The 19,126-nt window shown below is 41.3% G+C and overlaps 1 protein-coding gene across 1 annotated transcript; it reads right to left on the reverse strand.

Moving 5' to 3' along the window:
- Nucleotides 1-5,517: 5,517 nt before the first annotated feature.
- On the reverse strand, nt 5,518-18,587 carry LOC139419417 (alpha-1A adrenergic receptor-like). The gene is made up of 2 exons (XM_071169364.1): nt 17,630-18,587; nt 5,518-7,067 (listed from the first exon to the last, which is right to left on the reverse strand). Exons 1-2 carry the CDS (start codon nt 18,585-18,587, stop codon nt 6,526-6,528), a joined length of 1,500 nt encoding a protein of 499 aa, XP_071025465.1. The 3' UTR covers nt 5,518-6,525.
- Nucleotides 18,588-19,126: the final 539 nt, after the last annotated feature.

The following is a 19,126-nucleotide window of genomic DNA, read 5'->3' on the forward strand; positions in this document are numbered from 1 at the left end:
CCATGTGTCTCAAACTAATAATTTGGTCCTCCCCCTCAGAACTTAGCCTACTGTTCTGACTTGGTGGTGCACATGTAGCCTATAGACTGTTTTTAGAGAAATTGAATCATCGGATATTGTAAGAGCTTTAATTGTCTGCTTATATGCCCCCGTTATTTATCCTTTGGTTCTGACTTGGTGTACAGGGAGAATCGACTACATCCATCTTAATCAAAATCACGGCTTGCCTCTTATCCGCTCGTCTTTTCCTCATGCCGTAGTTTTAACATCTCCATTGTTATATTGCTTATATTGGTCTATCTCATTAGTATCTAATTCATCTTAAGGCAATGTTGAAATGATGCATTTCATTGTTTTGCTTACTTTGTGTATTATAGTTAGATCATGTGCTTTTCTCCACGGGGAGAGATACTATATAATGTTGTTGGGTCTGTAACCATGTTTGCCAGTGACAGTCTCTTACCATTCAAATATTTATTTTCAACAGAAAGTTCAGTAATAGATCCATGTAATTCCAGCTGATATTGCAAGGGTTGTTTTTTTTGTACAGTGCCCTGTCTGTGTCTGTATATAGTCTATAAAAGTGGATCCTCGTGATTGTATTTTCCTTCCTTTTTAGACCACATTGGCCTAATAAAATACTTCAATTGATAGGCTAACCACGTCTCTCTCGTCTCTCTCTCTCTTTCTCTCTCTCTCTCTCCACCTCTCTCTCTCTCTCTCCCTCTCTGCGCAAAGTTAAGGCCTCAACATCTTGCTGAATTTATCTGAATTAACACCTATCTGAATTTCTGTCGGTGTCCATTTTGAAAGTGTGGAACGAATAAGCTGACCTCGTCGCAGCTCGTTTGCTTGCACTTGCTTATACTTAGAGCTAAGTGACAATGATATAAAAACAAACATTATGAATTTACTGAACATAAATGTAATCATGTTTGTGTATGGTTCAAAAGTCAAAACTCATGTCGGCATTTGTTATTATTGAAAGAGAATGCAGTTCTTATAGAGTTACACAAATTCATAAGGAGTCAGCAGAAACCATATTTATTTAAGCAAGTCAGCCATATCAGCTATTGTTTTTAAAAAGGCTGTAAATGAGGCTGAATAAACTGTGTCGCTGCCAGACAAGGCTCCGCTGATAGCCAGGTGTAGCGGTGGTAAGGAGTCACTCCATGGTGCTGAAAAGAAAGCTCTGCTGTTGTGAAAGCTTTGTGTAGGGACTAACAGTTTGTGGGCACCGTTTGTCACTGTCATAGTACAATTAATGTATTGTTTGTGGTTGTGATGTGTAGTTTGCTGGCATCGATCTAAAAAAAAAATTGATAGAGACTGCCCCACCAAGATTGACATGCTAAAATTGCCACTGCTGCCTGGTGACATCACCAGGTGGGAAAATGGTTAATAGACCAACAAGAAAGAGAGTTCCAAACCTCTCTGCCAATAACAGCTAGTTTCCAGTTTTCCCCTCCCCCCTCAGACCACTCCCAGACAGTCATAGCAAAATACTTCCTTGAGAAATTGCCCTTAGCTAAGAAGCTATTTTTGTTAATTTTTTAAAACATTTTAATTGAAAACGATCACAGTAAGGTACTTAATTGTTACCCAGGAATGATTTGATATTGATATTTTTTTTTAAAGAAGCTGCATTGGACCTTTAAATAACCGGATGAATCTGGATAATATATAGACTAGCCATTCAGAGAGAGAGAGAGAGAGTGAGAGAGTGAGAGAGAGAGAGAGAGAGAGAGAGAGTGTGTGTGAGAGAGAGAGAGAGAGAGAGAGAGAGAGAGAGAGAGAGAGAACATTGTTTTATTAACATCACATAATGTGGACTGTATATGATTTTCAGATTATATGCATGAAATATCTTCAAAATGTATCAAAACTTCTCTGACATTCTGCGATGAGCATCTATTGTCCAAGATGTACGCAGTATGCTGCATCACTGAATGGATAAGGGTCATATTTGCATAGGGGTGTGTGTTCCTGACCCTGATGTTGAACACCGTGCCTCGACCTGTGCTGCATATGCTTTCACGCTACCGTTGGACAGACCGAAGATCTTTTATTTGTTTCAAGAAGCTACCAAATTCCTCAACAGTCAGAAAAAACAAGAAACATGTTGCATTGCCACACTTAATAAGGAGATTGTTTTATGCTCCTGGCCTTGCTCATCAATGCTGTTGCTTGCCCACAATAAAATTCACTGGATGCTGGAATGTGTAAAGATTTGTCCCATGCCCTTAAAAGGAGGGTGTTTATGTGTATAATCATCATAACAATGAAGCTGAGAAAAAATGATGAACACCGAGGAACATTTATAAATCAAGTTTATTTAACCTCTGCACTCAAAACCATTTACAAAAGAACATTATGTACAACTACGCCATTTATTTTGACACATTTGACCTCTGTGCTGTCTTATCTGTGTCTTGAAAGAATGTATAGTGAGTGGGCCGAGTTATGGGGTGCACCAGGGAGTGGGAGTGTGTGTGTGTGTGTGTGTGTGTGTGTGTGTGTGTGTGTGTGTGTGTGTGTGTGTGTGTGTGTGTGTTTGTGTGTGTGTGTGTGTGTGTGTGTGTGTGCGTGCGCGTGCGTTTGTGTGTGTGTGTGTGTGTGTGTGTGTGTGTGTGCGCGCGTGCGTGGCTGTGTGTGTGTGTGTGTGTGTGTTTGTGTTTGTGTGTGTGTGTGTGTGTGTGTGCGCGTGCGTGGCTGTGTGTGTGTGTGTGTGTTTGTTTGTGTGTGTGTGTGCGTGTGTGTGTGCGTGTGCGTGGCTGTGTGTGTGTGTGTGTGCGTGTGTGTGTGTGTGTGTGTGTGCGCGTGCGTGGCTGTGTGTGTGTGTGTGTGTATGTTTGTTTGTGTGTGTGTGTGTGTGTGTGTGTGCGCGTGCGTGGCTGTGTGTGTGTGTGTGTGTGTGTGTGTGCGCGTGCGTGGCTGTGTGTGTGTGTGTGTGTGTGTGTGTGTGTGTGATGAAATAGTATATATACGTTTCTGTTCCCCTTCACTTGGTTATAGTCACCATAGTGGCATAAGAAATCTTTAAAAAATAAAATTTGGTCTGAATTAAGATTGATACATTTTAATATGACTACATATTTTCAAGAGAGTAATTAGGGCATTTGAGTTGACAATATCCTTAAATATACTGTAGATCCATGTACTGTAGATCCATGTACTGTAGATCTATGTACTTTAGATCCATGTACTGTAGATCCATGTACTGTAGATCCATGTACTGTAGATCCATGTACTTTAGATCCATGTACTGTAGATCCATGTACTGTAGATCCATGTACTTTAGATCCATGTACTGTAGATCCATGTACTGTAGATCCATGTACTGTAGATCCATGTACTGTAGATCCATGTACTTTAGATCCATGTACTGTAGATCCATGTACTGTAGATCCATGTACTGTAGATCTCTGTACTTTAGATCCATGTACTGTAGATCCATGTACTGTAGATCTATGTACTGTAGATCCATGTACTGTAGATCTATGTACTGTATATCCATGTACTGTAGATCCATGTACTGTAGATCCATGTACTGTAGATCTATGTACTGTATATCCATGTACTGTAGATCCATGTACTGTAGATCTATGTACTGTAGATCCATGTACTGTAGATCTATGTACTGTATATCCATGTACTGTAGATCCATGTACTGTAGATCTATGTACTGTAGATCCATGTACTGTAGATCCATGTACTGTAGATCCATGTACTGTAGATCTATGTACTGTAGATCCATGTACTGTAGATCTATGTACTGTATATCCATGTACTGTAGATCCATGTACTGTAGATCTATGTACTGTAGCTCCATGTACTGTAGATCCATGTACTGTAGATCCATGTACTGTAGATCTATGTACTGTAGATCCATGTACTGTAGATCTATGTACTGTATATCCATGTACTGTAGATCCATGTACTGTAGATCTATGTACTGTAGATCCATGTACTGTAGATCCATCTGAAAAGCCACTGAGCATCTTTAAGATCGATTTTATTTGTCAACATAGTTATGTTGTTACTGCATTGTCCTTCTAAATTGTTTGAGATTAAAAGTACATTCCCCTTCACATAAAATAACATCTCCATCACCACCTAAATTGTAATAAATAAACATCAATCCCAAGTTTAGCAGATGTGAGCTACAAACGCTGCTATAAGACACTGTATATCAAGATACACCACATGCGATACTAATACCTAAAAATGCATTTTCAATATTACATTACACAGTGGTTGTTATGGAGTGTTTAAAATAGATTATTCAATTGAGAGAACAAACCCAAATGCACACTGGGATTCATGTCAATAATGAACCTGAATGATCTCAACACAATGCCATGACTTTCACCAAACATACAAATAGAGCAAATTCATTATGACAACAAGGAAACTTTCTTCACCCTAAAAAACATTTGTAGAGACATGCCTTTTAAAAAAAATATATATATACAGTTGAAGTCGGAGGTTTACATACACTTAAGTTGGAGTCATTAAAACTCATTTTTCAGCGACTCCACAAATTTCTTTCAGTTAGGACATCTACTGTGTGCATGATACAAGTAATTTTTCCAACAATTGTTTACAGACAGATTATTTCACTTTTACAGACAGATTATTTCATAATTCACTATATCACAATTCCAGTGGGTCAGAAGTTTACATACACTAAGTTGACTGTGCCTTTAAACAGCTTGGAAAATTCCAGAAAATGATGCTTTAGAAGTTTCTGATAGGCTAATTGACATAATTTGAGTCAATTGGAGGTGTACCTGTGGATGTATTTTAAGGCCTACCTTCAAACTCAGTGCCTCTTTGCTTGACATCATGGGAAAATCAAATGAAGTCAGCCAAAACCTCAGAATATTTTTTTTAGACCTCCACAAGTCTGGTTCATCCTTGGGAGCATTTTGAAACGCCTGAAGGTACCACGTTCATCTGTACAAACAATAGTACGCAAGTATAAACACCATGGGACCACGCAGCCATCATACCGCTCAGGAAGGAGACGCACGCTGTCTCCTAGAGATGCACGTACTTTGGTGCGAAAGTGCAAATCAATCCCAGAACAACAGCAAAGGACCTTGTGAAGATGCTGGAGGAAGCAGGTACAAAAGTGTCTATATCCACAGTAAAACGAGTCCTATATCGACATAACCTGAAAGGCCGCTCAGCAAGGAAGAAGCCACTGCTCCAAAACCGCCATAAAATAGCCAGACTATTGTTTGCAACTGCACATGGGGACAAAGATCATACTTTTTGGAGAAATGTCCTCTGGTCTGATGAAACAAAAATAGAACTGTTTGGCCGTAATGACCATCATTATGTTTGGAGGAAGAAGGGGGAGGCTTGCAAGCCAAAGAACACCATCACAACCATGAAGCACGGGGGTGGCAGCATCATGTTGTGGGGGCGCTTTGCTGCAGGAGGGACTGGTGCACTTCACAAAATAGATGGCGTCATGAGGCAGGAAAATTATGTGGATATATTGAAGCAACATCTCAAGACATCAGTCAGGAAGTTCAAACTTGGTCGTAAATGGGTCTTCCAAATGGACAAAGACCCCAAGCATCCTTCCAATGTTGTGTCAAAATGACTTAAGAACAGCAAAGTCAAGGTATTGGAGTGGCCATCACAAAGCCCTGACCTCAATCCTATAGAAATGTTGTGTCCAGAACCGAAAAAGCGTGTGCGAGCAAGGAGGCCTACAGACCTGATTCAGTTACACCAGCTCAGTCAAGATGAATGGGCCAAAATTCACCCAACTTACTGTGGGAAGCTTGCGGAAGGCTACCCGAAACGTTTTACCCAAGTTAAACAATTTAAAGGCAATGCTACCAAATACTAATTGAGTGTATGTAAGCTTCTGACCCAATGGGAATGTCATGAAAGAAAGAAAAGCTGAAATAAATCATTCTCTCCACTATTATTCTGACATTTCATATTCTTAAAATAAAGTGATTATCCTAACTGACTTAAGACAGGGAATTTTTACTAGGATTAAATGTCAGGAATTGTGAAAAACTGAGCTGAAATGTATTTGGCTACGGTGTGTGTAAACCTCCGACTTCAACTGTATGTATATCTGTTGAAAATGCAGAGCAGTGCAACCCAGGTCAAAACGTCAGTACAGTTGGTCCCTTTTTCATGGAGTCTTTCAAGGGCCTAGTTAGTATGTGCCAGAGCTGCACACATTGTGTTTTGTGCAGTAGCAGAAGACTTCAATGTTCTGTCTAAAATTGTCCAAAAGTCCTATTGACGATGACATTTGGAGGACATGGAACTAGAAGCAACCAGATTCTTAGTAATAAATACTCAGGGAAACATTGTGATGTGGACATCTTCAATCCATACTGCTACAGTAGTTAGGCTGCTGTCCATATTGCATTTAGACATTTACAATGATCCAATGTATAGTGTCTCTAAAAAAAAGTCTCATGCCAGCATTAGAACAGACTATTAAATGATATTGTCCAGGCTTATGACTGGTGCCCCACACAGTCATTACATAATTGTGTCAGGTGTTGCCCTGATTGAGCCATGCTCCACCTCTCCATTCCTACTCTGTCCATTGGCATGAACTGACTCCCTGGCCAGGGGAGAGACCAGGTGGACTCTGTTATTTCTGCTGGTGCTCTGGTAGACAGCCCCAGGGAGGCCTCTCATCTGGCCAGTGAAAGGGCTCCCAGGCATAGACGTGCAGGGGGATGGGGAGTTGAGGTCAAACCCAGGCTCTAGGCGAGAGCCAGTCCCTTTGCTGACACAGTGAGGGCTGGGGTTGACGGAGGACAGGGTCTGCTGACTTCCGTTCAGGTAGGAGGTATTGGTGGAGCCCAGGCGAGAGGAACGTTGGTTGTAGTAGGCCCTCCAACCCTTCTGCTTCTTCTTCTGATGGCAGCGGCACTTGAGGATGCGTATGAAGGCCTGCTTGAACTCTCGGCTGTAGCAGGGGTAGATGATGGGGTTCAGGCAGCTGTTGAAGTAGCCCAGCCAGAAGATCACCTTGAAGAACGTCTCCGAGGGACGCAGGTTGGCGTTGAACGACCCTGAGAGAGTACATGGTGAAAATAGGTTATCAATTGAGAGATATTATCGGAAAAACAAATGTTATTATGCATTACTTTTTTTTAATGACACATGACTTTACATTTGAGAAATGATTACGCTGTGCTATGTACTGTTGTGGTAGATGTATCCAGAGACAATAATGTAAATGAGGAACCATCTCTTCAATCCATTCATTTTGATGATCAATAGATGGCAGTATTCAATAGAACCTCACAGAAAGCCAACGTACCAGCAGCTATCCACCGGCATTCTCCTCTCACTCCGCACCACTGATCGAGAGAGACGGAGAAAGGTGAAATATAAGCTTGCTTTCACCTTCCCAGACCTTTCAGATCAATGATCAGCGACGAAGGAGATGAGACGAGAAAACGTTTTAGGGAGTGCAGGGTGGGGGTCTTTATTCAACTCTTTAGTACAGACAGATTGTCTGTCTGCTGGTATTTTTGAAGCGTCCTATTTTCCGATAGAACTCAAGACAAAATTATTTCAAATATATAATCATACATTCATTCAAGCATGAAAGGTACATTCTATTGTGTGTGATATGACACACCTACCTCAAGCACCTGATATACACAGCCCCCCCGATAACAGAGAGATGGAGATTGGTGGCTCTCCAACGCTTACAATGATGGCTACACAGTGATTCCAATGACTACCATCTTGGTGCTGATTCTATTGTCTTGGCTGTTTCCTGTTTCGGATTGTCTTAGATGGAGAAAGATAAGGGTGACTCACTGACGGCACTCATCATTACTGTACTATGGTCTCCTTAACCACTGAGGTCAACTCTACCGACCTCACATCAGCCTTCACTGATTCTAAATAAGCTACTGAACCTTGAATGTTAAAAGAATAAAAGCTGTAAAAACTGCAAATGTGGAAAAAGTTAAAGATAAGGCAGGATTTACAAGCAATCTCACATTCAATAAAGAAATCATTACAGTAAGCAATGCCACTACTGCGCTGGCATGAGACAGCATCAGTTTCAGAGAAGCACTTTCTGGAGTTTTATCTTTATCTTTACTGTCTCCAGCTCATAAACAAAGGTCACAGAGATCCGTCATCATTCCAAAGCCTTCCTAATTTTACAGGCGAACTAATCCCAGAGGCTTTCACTGCTGGGAGTCCACTGTTTTACTGCCCTTGCACTCCTCCCCTGTTGAACATCACATCCCCTTTTTTGGCCTTTTTGGACTCAGCATTGTGGGTACTCATCCACTTTGGTATGTCCTGCCACAGAAACCCTGGCTGTCACGTTATTGGATGAAAACCTGAAGAGAAAGATGTGGCATTCCATCCTGGTTCTCTCTTTAGACTCTGGGATGGAGAGATGTTTAACAAGAGTTATTACTGTGTTTTCTCACAATAGAAACATGGCTCTTAGAAACATCTAATTCAAGGACACATTTGTAATTTCTCAGCCTGGCCTGAGGAGAGACTGTGGTTACACTGTAGTTCTTTCCTGCAGTTAAATGACCTAGTGTCCCCATGGGTGTAATGTTATCAATAAAAACAATAATATATATATATTTTTTAAACACCAGAAATCTGGTGTTTCTACGTCAAACGGTTTTGTTATATGCCAGTCTTCTGTGATGAATATAAAGTGTAATATTAGGATGCAAACTCAAAATTGAATACATTTCAACTCTATTTCTGACATGGTACAGGTGTCTTATTTTTTTAAGCCCTTAACTATGAATATTTGTTAATTTAACCTTTATTTAACCTTAATTTAACCTTTATTTAACCTTAATTTAACTAGGCAAGTCAGTTAAGAACAAATTCTTATTATCAACAACGGCCTATCCCGGCCAAACCCTGACCCGGAGAACGCTGGGCCAATTGTGCGCCTCCCTATGGGACTCCCAATCATGGCCAGTTGCGATACAGCCTGGAATTGAACCAGGGCCTGTAGTGAAGCCTCTAGCACTGAGATGCCTTCGACTGCTGCACCAATCAGGAGCCCAAATGAGTGTGAGGTGAAAACCTTTGTTTCAAAGTATATTTGTTTCAAACCAAGAAACACACTGTGTGACCCTAATTTAGTCCACTGCAGTAATTAATGATGTGCTTCTGGCTGGGTTTGTTTTTCAGTAAAACGTGTGTACAGTTCTCCAGCACAGTTCCATACACTGTAACCTCCTCAGCCCCGAACCTCCCTAGTCACATGAAGCCAACAACCCACTATTCCGGGATTGGTGTCAATTCCATTTAAATTCTGCAAGTACACTGAAATTCCAATTCCAATTCTCTTCAATGCTTTTCAATGAGGGAAATTTGGAATTCGACTTTCGAATTGACTAGAATTGAAATAGAATTAACCCAAACCCTGCACTATGTTCTGATAGTTCTCACTTGAGAATATTTAGGATGCTCCTCCGTGCCGTGCAACTGTGGAATCCAGGGCAACAAATCACAGCTCTCTGTCCAATTTCTCTGTCCACAGTCTATCTCTCAGTGATTTAATCACTAATTCACCACTTAATCTACTGGCAACGTCTTTCACACATCCAGAAACCAGATGCTTCCGGCTTTCTTATCTACTAATTGACCGAGTCCTTCTCGACGGCTGCTTAACGCTGACTGACTATCGAGCCAAACAAAGGAAGGTAGTTGATGTTGCTCTACAGACGGAGTAAACAACAAAGCAAGGACTGGTGAAATACATTAGACTCTAAAGAGAGAGTTAGTTAGTACAGTGCCTGTATGAGGTCTTTAGGGGTGGCAGGTAGCCTAGTGGTTGGAGCGTTGGACTAGTAACCGGAAGGTTGCAAGATCGAATCCCCGAGCTGACAAGGTAAAAATCTGTCATTCTGCCCCTGAACAAGGCAGTTAACCCACTGTTCCTAGGCCGTCATTGAAAATAAGAATTTGTTCTTAACTGACTTGCCTGGTTAAACAAAGGTTAAAAAAAATGCAGTGCCCTGTGAGGTTGCAGGCTTTCAACACATCTCCTGGCTTCACCCTGAGTGCTGCTAACAGCATGTTTGAGGAACGGGGAGGAGAACTCAGGATAAAATGCAGCAAACACCTCAATCTATAATTGTTCCTGGACTCATTTCACAATCAGTCGCCATAGAAATAATCCCAAACGGAATCTCTCAGTCCATGCCCTCTCCTGCCCATGTGGAGGCCATTAGAGGAACTGTATGTCCGTGCATTGATGGCACGAGAAAATAACTGGCATTTTTTTAATTTTAAGACAGAAGCATTGACTACAGATTCAACCAGGAGCAGATAGTGTGTACAGGGAGGGGTTTATCTTTTGTTCTGGTTTTGGTTTCTTTTCTAAGACACATTTGACTATGATAGAGTAGACTATGAATGACTCTGAGATCTACCTGGGAACTAAATACCCTCGGACCCCTCCTCACACACCTACGAATGGACGAAAGCATGGAGTCAAAGATCATGTCCAAAGCCATATTTAAAGAGGGCCTAAGAGGTATGCTAGTCCAACTGCATTACTCTAGAACAGGTATTCACAAACTAGGGTACGTGCAATGCCGTCGGGGGTACGCCAAATAAAAATGTGATTCACATTTAAAAAATATAAATAATAAAAATAATGTTTTTAAATGTGCCTATACATTTGGGTGAGTTTTTTTTCTCTCGCCTGAGTAGCCTCGTTTCACTGCCAAAACATGTCAAATACAGGTAGCCTAGTCGAATAATTTAAGTCCAATCACATTAACCGTTATTCTCTCGCGGGAAACCTTGCGCAGACATTTACGAACGAAACATGACAATTTGAAAAATAAGACGGGGAGTTTTTTGAGCGAGAATTAAGACGACTTTCGAGTAGTAAGACATGTATAAAAGCAACAGATACCATTAATAAGAAGTGGCTAGAATAGTCTTATATGGTGAGCTACTGAGTGGCTAGGACAGGCAAACCCCATACTATTGTGGAGGACTTAATTCTTCCTGCTGCCGTGGATATGACTGGGACAATGCTGGGGGAAAAGGACAGAGAAACTATACAGACAATGTCTTCAACAAACAACACTGTTTCACAACGCATCAGTGACATGGCAGGAGATGTTTTGAAACAATTATTGCTGCGAAATACAAGTCAGTGAATTATATGCGTTACAGCTGGATGAGTCAACAGACCTGAGTCAACAGGGCCTGGCACAGCTCCTGGTAAATGTCCGTTAGGTTTATGGGGGGTCAATTAAGGAAGACATCCTCTTCTGCAAATCACCGGAAACCAGGCCAACAGGAGAGGATATTTTTAAAGTACTGGACAGATTTGTGACATCAAGTGGACTTCGGTGGTCAAGATGTGTTGGTATCTATACTGAAGGCGCAAAGCCATGATAGGGAGACATGGTGGAGTGGTAACGCACGCAGTTGCTCCCGATGCAACATGGGTACACTGCAGCATCCACTCAGAGGTTCTTGCTGCCAAGGGAATGCCTGACAGCTTGAAAGATGTTTTGGACACTACAGTGAAAATAGTTAACTTTGTTAAAGCAAGGCCCCTGAACTCTTGTGTATTTTCTGCATTATGCAATGATAGGCCAGTTGTGTGAGAAACTATCTGGGTGATGTTTTTTTCTCACCTGAATGATCTGAATCTAGGATTACAGGAACTCTCTGCAACTATATTCAATGTGGAATATTGTCTGCATTAACAAGGACAACACACAGGTCTTTCCATCATAGCCTCATAGCCTTAACTTTGATTTTTTGCGTGCAAATGAACTCAAGCTTACGGACAATGTCAAATGTGATATGGTGAAGCACCTGAGTGAGTTGGGTGCACAATTACGCAGTTACTTTCCCGAAACGGATGACACAAACAACTGGATTCGTTATCCCTTTCATGCCCTGCCTCCAGTCCACTTACCGATATCTGAACAAGAGAGCCTCATCGAAATTGCAACAAGCGGTTCTGTGAATTTAATTTAATCAGAAGCCACTGCCATATTTCTGGATTGGGCTGTGTTCAGAGTAGCCTGCCTTGGCAAATCGCGCTGTTAGGACACTGATGCCCTTTGCAACCATGTACCTATTTGAGAGTGGATTCTCGGCCCTCACTAGCATGAAAACTAAATACAGGCACAGACTGTGTGTAGAAGTTATTTAAGACTGAGATTCTCTCCAATACAACCCAACATGGCATTGTTATATTTATCCTTTCAAGCACACCCTTCTCATTAACCTGTGGTGAGTTATTCACAGTTTTTTGATGAACCGATAAGCTTTTATATGTAAGATGGCTAAATAAAGAGCAAAATTATTATATTATTATTTGTGCCCTGGTCATATAAGAGCTCTTTGTCACTTCCCACGAGCCGGGTTGTAACAAAAACTCACACTCATTCTTATGTTTAATAAATGTATCGTATAGTGTGTGTGTGGCAGGCTTACAATGATGGCAAAAAAACAACATTTGAGAGTACAGCTGGAGGCTGAATGTTTGAAGGTGTACGGGACTATACAACGTTTGGGAACCACTGATCTAGAAGCATAAGGGACCCATCACCATTATATCACGCTCAAATTAAAAAAAGAACCCTTATTGAACCCTTTTTTCTAAGAGGTTATATATTCAACTTGTAACCTTGACAAAACAGTCAATATCGGTTACATAACATGGAAAGCGACAATCGAAGAGCAATGTCTTTAGTATGTAATATTTCGGTTCATCTGGTGAGTTTGGTGATGAAAAAAGCAAAAAACTCTCAACTTCTATCCTGATTACCATCATCTGTGTTTGTTTGAACAGATGTTGTTTCCTGTTTTCCCCACAAAATGATCCTTCTATTGTTCACCACCTCCGCACGAGGACAAGGTGTAAGATACAGGCATACTAGATCACAGAGCACCATTGTTTGTGGTAATTACATTATGTTGGGTGATACAAACAAAACATGCCTTCGTTGGGTCAGTGCAGACAGCTTGAGAATTGCCTAGTTTATACTGGCAGTGAAAAGTGGCGCTATCGTCAAACACAATCTGCAAAAGCTTTCAAAGAGATTATTTAAAATCCTGCCAGTTGCAATAGTCTGTCGAATGTGGACACCAAGAATATTTGACAAAGCTATTTTGATCCAATTTGTCTGAGAGAATGGCTACACAGTAGGTTAACGACTAAAAACATATGAGTGAGTGCTTTGTAAGGACCCAATAATTTCCAATGAAAACACCACATATGCCAATTATTACAGTTTATATCTTGGGTTTTATTGCAGAGATAATAACTATTCTCAATCTCCATACCTCAAGTAAATAAGAATTGAATATAATGTTCTGTAGATTATATATTCACTGATATACTGGTAGTCTGAAAGCATTTTGAGGGCAGAGAAAGCAAAGACGGAGCTATTCAGGGCTTATTGTTGCTCCCAGAATACATAACACATATATCAAACATCCTATTTCAAAACCCCGATAGGAGGGGGAAATTACAACCAGCGTCAGGAAAGCTGTAATCCTTCAAACCAATGACATTTTTATTATCTTAAAATGTCCCTGAGCCTCTCGGGGGGAGGGTCCAACAGGGTTCCTATAGCGTATGGTACACACAAAGACACGGACAAACGGCAGACTAATTAGGTTACTACCCAAAGGCATTGTCTTAATTTTGCAACATCAATTTACTCTGTGTGAATCTTCACTGGCTGTCACCACCTCTACACATTGCTTCCACTTCCATGGTGTGGCCAGGCTAGGTGACTGCTGTGCCTCAATGCATATACGTCTCCATCTCTGTCACCCACACAGCCTTATGGTCCTAAAGGGAGCCTCGATTGGACATTAACACTGGGTAATGTCAGCAGTTCCAAATAACCTGCTTATCGCCACAACACTGACCATTTCTGTCATCTCAAGCATGGTGGGGACTGATCAATATCAAGCTTGAAAAAGGAGAATTCAGGATTTATTTATGTGATGAACAAACTGGTTTATTAAAAACACAAAATAATGAGTATAATCAACAATTGGTCATATTTTATGCGTTTTGTAGCTATAGTCTCCTGCCTAGTGATATAGGGCTATTGATGTGTTTTGTAGCTGTAGTCTCCTGCCTAGTGATATAGGGCTATTGATGTGTTTTGTAGCTATTTATATAGACTCCTGCCTAGTGGTTATAGGGCTATTGATGTGTTTTGTAGCTATAGTCTCCTGCCTAGTGATATAGGGCTATTGATGTGTTTTGTAGCTATTTATATAGACTCCTGCCTAGTGGTTATAGGGCTATTGATGTGTTTTGTAGCTATAGTCTCCTGCCTAGTGCTATAGGGCTATTGATGTGTTTTGTAGCTATTTATATAGACTCCTGCCTAGTGATATAGGGCTATTGATGTGTTTTTGTAGCTATTTATATAGACTCCTGCCTAGTGATATAGGGCTATTGATGTTTTTTTGTAGCTATTTATATAGACTCCTGCCTAGTGATATAGGGCTATTGATGTGTTTTTGTAGCTATTTATATAGACTCCTGCCTAGTGATATAGGGCTATTGATGTGTTTTGTAGCTATTTATATAGACTCCTGCCTAGTGATATAGGGCTATTGATGTGTTTTGTAGCTATAGTCTCCTGCCTAGTGATATAGGGCTATTGATGTGTTTTGTAGCTATAGTCTCCTGCCTAGTGATATAGGGCTATTGATGTGTTTTGTAGCTATAGTCTCCTGCCTAGTGATATAGGGCTATTGATGTGTTTTTGTAGCTATTTATATAGTCTCCTGCCTAGTGGTTATAGGGCTATTGATGTGTTTTTGTAGCTATTTATATAGTCTCCTGCCTAGTGGTTATAGGGCTATTGATGTGTTTTGTAGCTATAGTCTCCTGCCTAGTGATATAGGGCTATTGATGTGTTTTGTAGCTATTTATATAGACTCCTGCCTAGTGGTTATAGGGCTATTGATGTGTTTTGTAGCTATAGTCTCCTGCCTAGTGATATAGGGCTATTGATGTGTTTTGTAGCTATAGTCTCCTGCCTAGTGATATAGGGCTATTGATGTGTTTTTGTAGCTATTTATATAGTCTCCTGCCTAGTGGTTATAGGGCTATTGATGAGTTTTGTAGCTATAGTCTCCTGCCTAGTGATATAGGGCTATTGATGTGTTTTGTAGCTGTAGTCTCCTGCCTAGTGATATAGGGCTATTGATGTGTTTTGTAGCTATTTATATAGACTCCTGCCTAGTGGTTATAGGGCTATTGATGTGTTTTGTAGCTATAGTCTCCTGCCTAGTGATATAGGGCTATTGATGTGTTTTGTAGCTATAGTCTCCTGCCTAGTGATATAGGGCTATTGATGTGTTTTTGTAGCTATTTATATAGTCTCCTGCCTAGTGCTATAGGGCTATTGATGAGTTTTGTAGCTATAGTCTCCTGCCTAGTGATATAGGGCTATTGATGTGTTTTGTAGCTATTTATATAGACTCCTGCCTAGTGGTTATAGGGCTATTGATGTGTTTTGTAGCTATAGTCTCCTGCCTAGTGATATAGGGCTATTGATGTGTTTTGTAGCTATAGTCTCCTGCCTAGTGATATAGGGCTATTGATGTGTTTTGTAGCTATTTATATAGACTCCTGCCTAGTGATATAGGGCTATTGATGTGTTTTTGTAGCTATTTATATAGTCTCCTGCCTAGTGGTTATAGGGCTATTGATGAGTTTTGTAGCTATAGTCTCCTGCCTAGTGATATAGGGCTATTGATGCTTTTGCTTTAGTGCTTTATTTGTAATCAAATTAGGTTTTGCTGAAGCAGCAGCTATTCATCTGGCGGTCATCACAAAAACATAAAACATGACGAGTAGCAGAAACTCTCATGCACCGATAGACAAGAACAGTCACACACATGTAAAATACAATATATACAAACAGTACAACTAAAGGATAATGTATGTGTAGATTGTGTGTTTTAGAATGTGACAGTGTGTCTGGTTGTGTGTGTGTATGTGTCATTTCTTTACAAAATGTAAATGAAAAATTGCCCGTTTCTGGTGCCACTGACTAGAAAATATGCTCTATACTGTTGGCATACTGTATGTGAAAAAAAATGATTATGTGTGTGTGTGTGTGTGTGTGTCAGAGAGAGGGAGAGAGGGAGGGAGAAAGTGTTTTTGTCTGTGTGTATATCTGCTTGAGTGCTTAAGTGTTTATACAGTGCATTCGGGAAAGTACTCAGACCCCTTGACTTTTTCCACATTTTGTTAGGTTACAGCTTTTTTCTAAAATGGATTCAAATTCATTTTTTTCCTCAACAATGTACACACAATACTCCATAACGACAGAGTGAAAACAGGTTTTTGTGATTTTTTTTGCTAATTTACAACATAAAATTTAAAAAATACCTTATTTAGGTATTCAGACCCTTTGCTATGAGACTCGAAATTGAGCTCAGTTGCATTCTGTTTCCATTGATCATCCCTGAGATGTATCTACAACTTGATTGGAGTCCACCTGTCGTAAATTGAATTGATTGGACATGATTTGGAAAGGCACAAACCTGACTATATAAGGTCCCACAGTTGACAGGGTATGTCAAAGCGAAACAAAACTATGAGGTCGAAGGAATTGAGCTCAGAGACAGGATTGTGTCGAGGCACAGATCTGGAAAAGGGTACCAAACCATTTCTGCAGCATTGAAGGTCCCAAAGAACACAGTGGCCTCCATCATTTTTAAATGGAAGAAGTTTGGAACCACCAAGACTCTTCCTAGAGCTGGCTGCTCGGCCAAACTGAGCAATCTGCGGAGAAGGGCCTTGGTCAGAGAGGTGACCAAGAACCCGATGGTCACTCTAACAAAGCTCCAGAGTTCCTCTGTGGACAACGACCCTAAGCACACAGCCATGATAACACAGGAGTGGCTTCAGGACAAGTCTCTGAATGTCCTTGAGGGGCTCAGCCAGAGCCCAGACTTGAACCTGATCGAACATCTCTGGAGAGACCTGAAAATAGCTGTGCAGCGACGCTCCCCATCCAACCTGACAGAGCTGGAGAGGATCTGCAGAGAAGAATGGGAGAAACTCCCCAAATACAGGTGTGCCAAGCTTGTAGTGTCGTACACAAGAGGACTGACTCTATGCTGTCATCGCTGCCAAAGGTGCTTCAACAAAATACTGAGGAAAGGGTCTGAATACTTACGTAAATGTCATATTTCAGGTTAAAACATTTTTTTGCCAACGTTTCTAAAAACCTGTTTTTGCTTTGTCACTATAGGGTATTGTTTGTAGATTGATGAGGGGAAAAAACATTTAATCCATTTTAGAACAAGGCAGTAATGTAATAAAAAGTGGAAAAAGTCACGGGGTCTGAATACTTTCCAAATGCGCTGTATGCTTGCATTGGAGGACACTAGCAGAGAATAGGCTGTTCGGTTAGATGCTGTCCTGTCATGTCACACACACACGCACGCAAACATACGCACACATTCAAGGTTTATTTGAGAAACAACATGTATGCGTGCAGTGTCATATCTATCTAACAGGTATGTGGTTCAATTTAACCCAATAGAACTAGTGAGAAATTGTGACACAAGTTTGCAACAAACAAAAAAACTCCAAACCTACCGATGGGCAGCACGAGGAAGAATGGCAGCCAGCAGAGAATAAACATGCCTACCACCACACCCAGAGTTTTAGCAGCTTTCTTCTCTCGGGAGAACTTGAGCAGTTTCACCGTTAGTGTGCTCCGCGCCTGGCCTTTGCCCGTGACGCAGTATTCTTGCAGCTGTGCGTTTTTGCAGTGGATCCTGAGCGTGAGCTCATTCGAGTCCATGCGTTCTTTCATGACCCCCGCCTCCAAGTTCTTAGTTGTCCGTTTGGCAACTACATAAACCTGGCAGTACATGCACAGGATGACAGCCAGAGGTATGTAAAATGAACCCAGGGAGGAGAAGAGTGCGTAAAAGGGCTCTTCGGTGATGGGGCAAACGGTGTCATCATTTGAGGGTGGTTGTTTCCACCCTAGTAGAGGTCCGATGGAGATGACAGTGGCGAGAACCCACACACCGAGCATGGCCAAAATGGCTCTTTTCTCCGTTACTATACAGGGGTACTGCAGTGGGTAGCGCACGCCTATATAACGGTCTATGGATATTACGCACAGGCTCATGATGGAGGCCGTGCAACATAACACGTCCACTGCTGCCCAGATGTCACAGAAGATCCTCCCGAATACCCAGTAGTCGAGAATCTCCAGTGTTGCGGACACGGGCAGAACTGTGGTACCCAGTAACAGGTCTGCAATTGCTAGGTTGATAATGAAATAGTTCGTTGGGATACGCAGGTGTCTGTTGCACACAACGGAAAGTATTACGAGTATGTTGCCCACGATTGCGAACAAAATGAAAGCGCCCAGAACCATACCAACGGACACGGCTCGGGTAAGGTCCAGAGGATTCGTGTCTGTGTAATTCGCTGTGGTCAAATTGGACTTATTTGCAGACAACGGTCCTGGTGTCTCTGCGTACAGCTCAGAGGACCCGTTACTCCAGAAGTTGGCATCATTAGCAGTATCAAAACTCATGTTGATGACCCAGTTCCTCCATACCAGATAAGTGTAAATCCATGGATCAACACAGACACATTGTTAATTTTGTTAAATCACCAGTATTCTTCATTTCAAGTGGCTTTGGAAATTAAAACAATTACTAAGAATGAGCGCAAAACTGATCGAAAAAGCGCAATGACCTTCTATGGTGTGGTTCCATAATCCCCTGATGTTTCCCGGAAAATTTAAATTTCATAACACAAGATTATATCACTTTAACCAGCTGCTGCAGTCGTCGTGACTGTCGCCTCTCACTCCGTTCCCTCCTCTCTACTCTGCAGCGTTGCCACCGTGGTGATACAAGCTGTCTAAACGCAGCAACACCACCAACTGACCCCTCCCGCATCCATGTTCACAATATGCAACCTTTCCTCCCCTTTATTCACTGACCTAAACATATTGGCACTGGAAGTCATCTGACAATACCCTCACAAAATTGTTTCCAGGACTTACCAATACGGGAATCCTGAAACTGAGAAGCACATGGCTATATCAACCAATAATTTAAATCACAG

Source organism: Oncorhynchus clarkii, chromosome 10 (genome assembly GCF_045791955.1).
Source record: "Oncorhynchus clarkii lewisi isolate Uvic-CL-2024 chromosome 10, UVic_Ocla_1.0, whole genome shotgun sequence".
NCBI lineage: Eukaryota > Metazoa > Chordata > Actinopteri > Salmoniformes > Salmonidae > Oncorhynchus > Oncorhynchus clarkii.

Excerpts from the sequence above, each read along its gene's own strand:
- LOC139419417 (XM_071169364.1), bottom strand. The coding sequence starts at position 18,587 with ATGAGTTTTGATACTGCTAATGATGCCAACTTCTGGAGTAACGGGTCC. Across the intron at positions 7,068-17,629 it reads CTTCCTCGTGCTGCCCATCG|GGTCGTTCAACGCCAACCTG; the intron begins GTAGGTTTGGAG and ends GTACTCTCTCAG.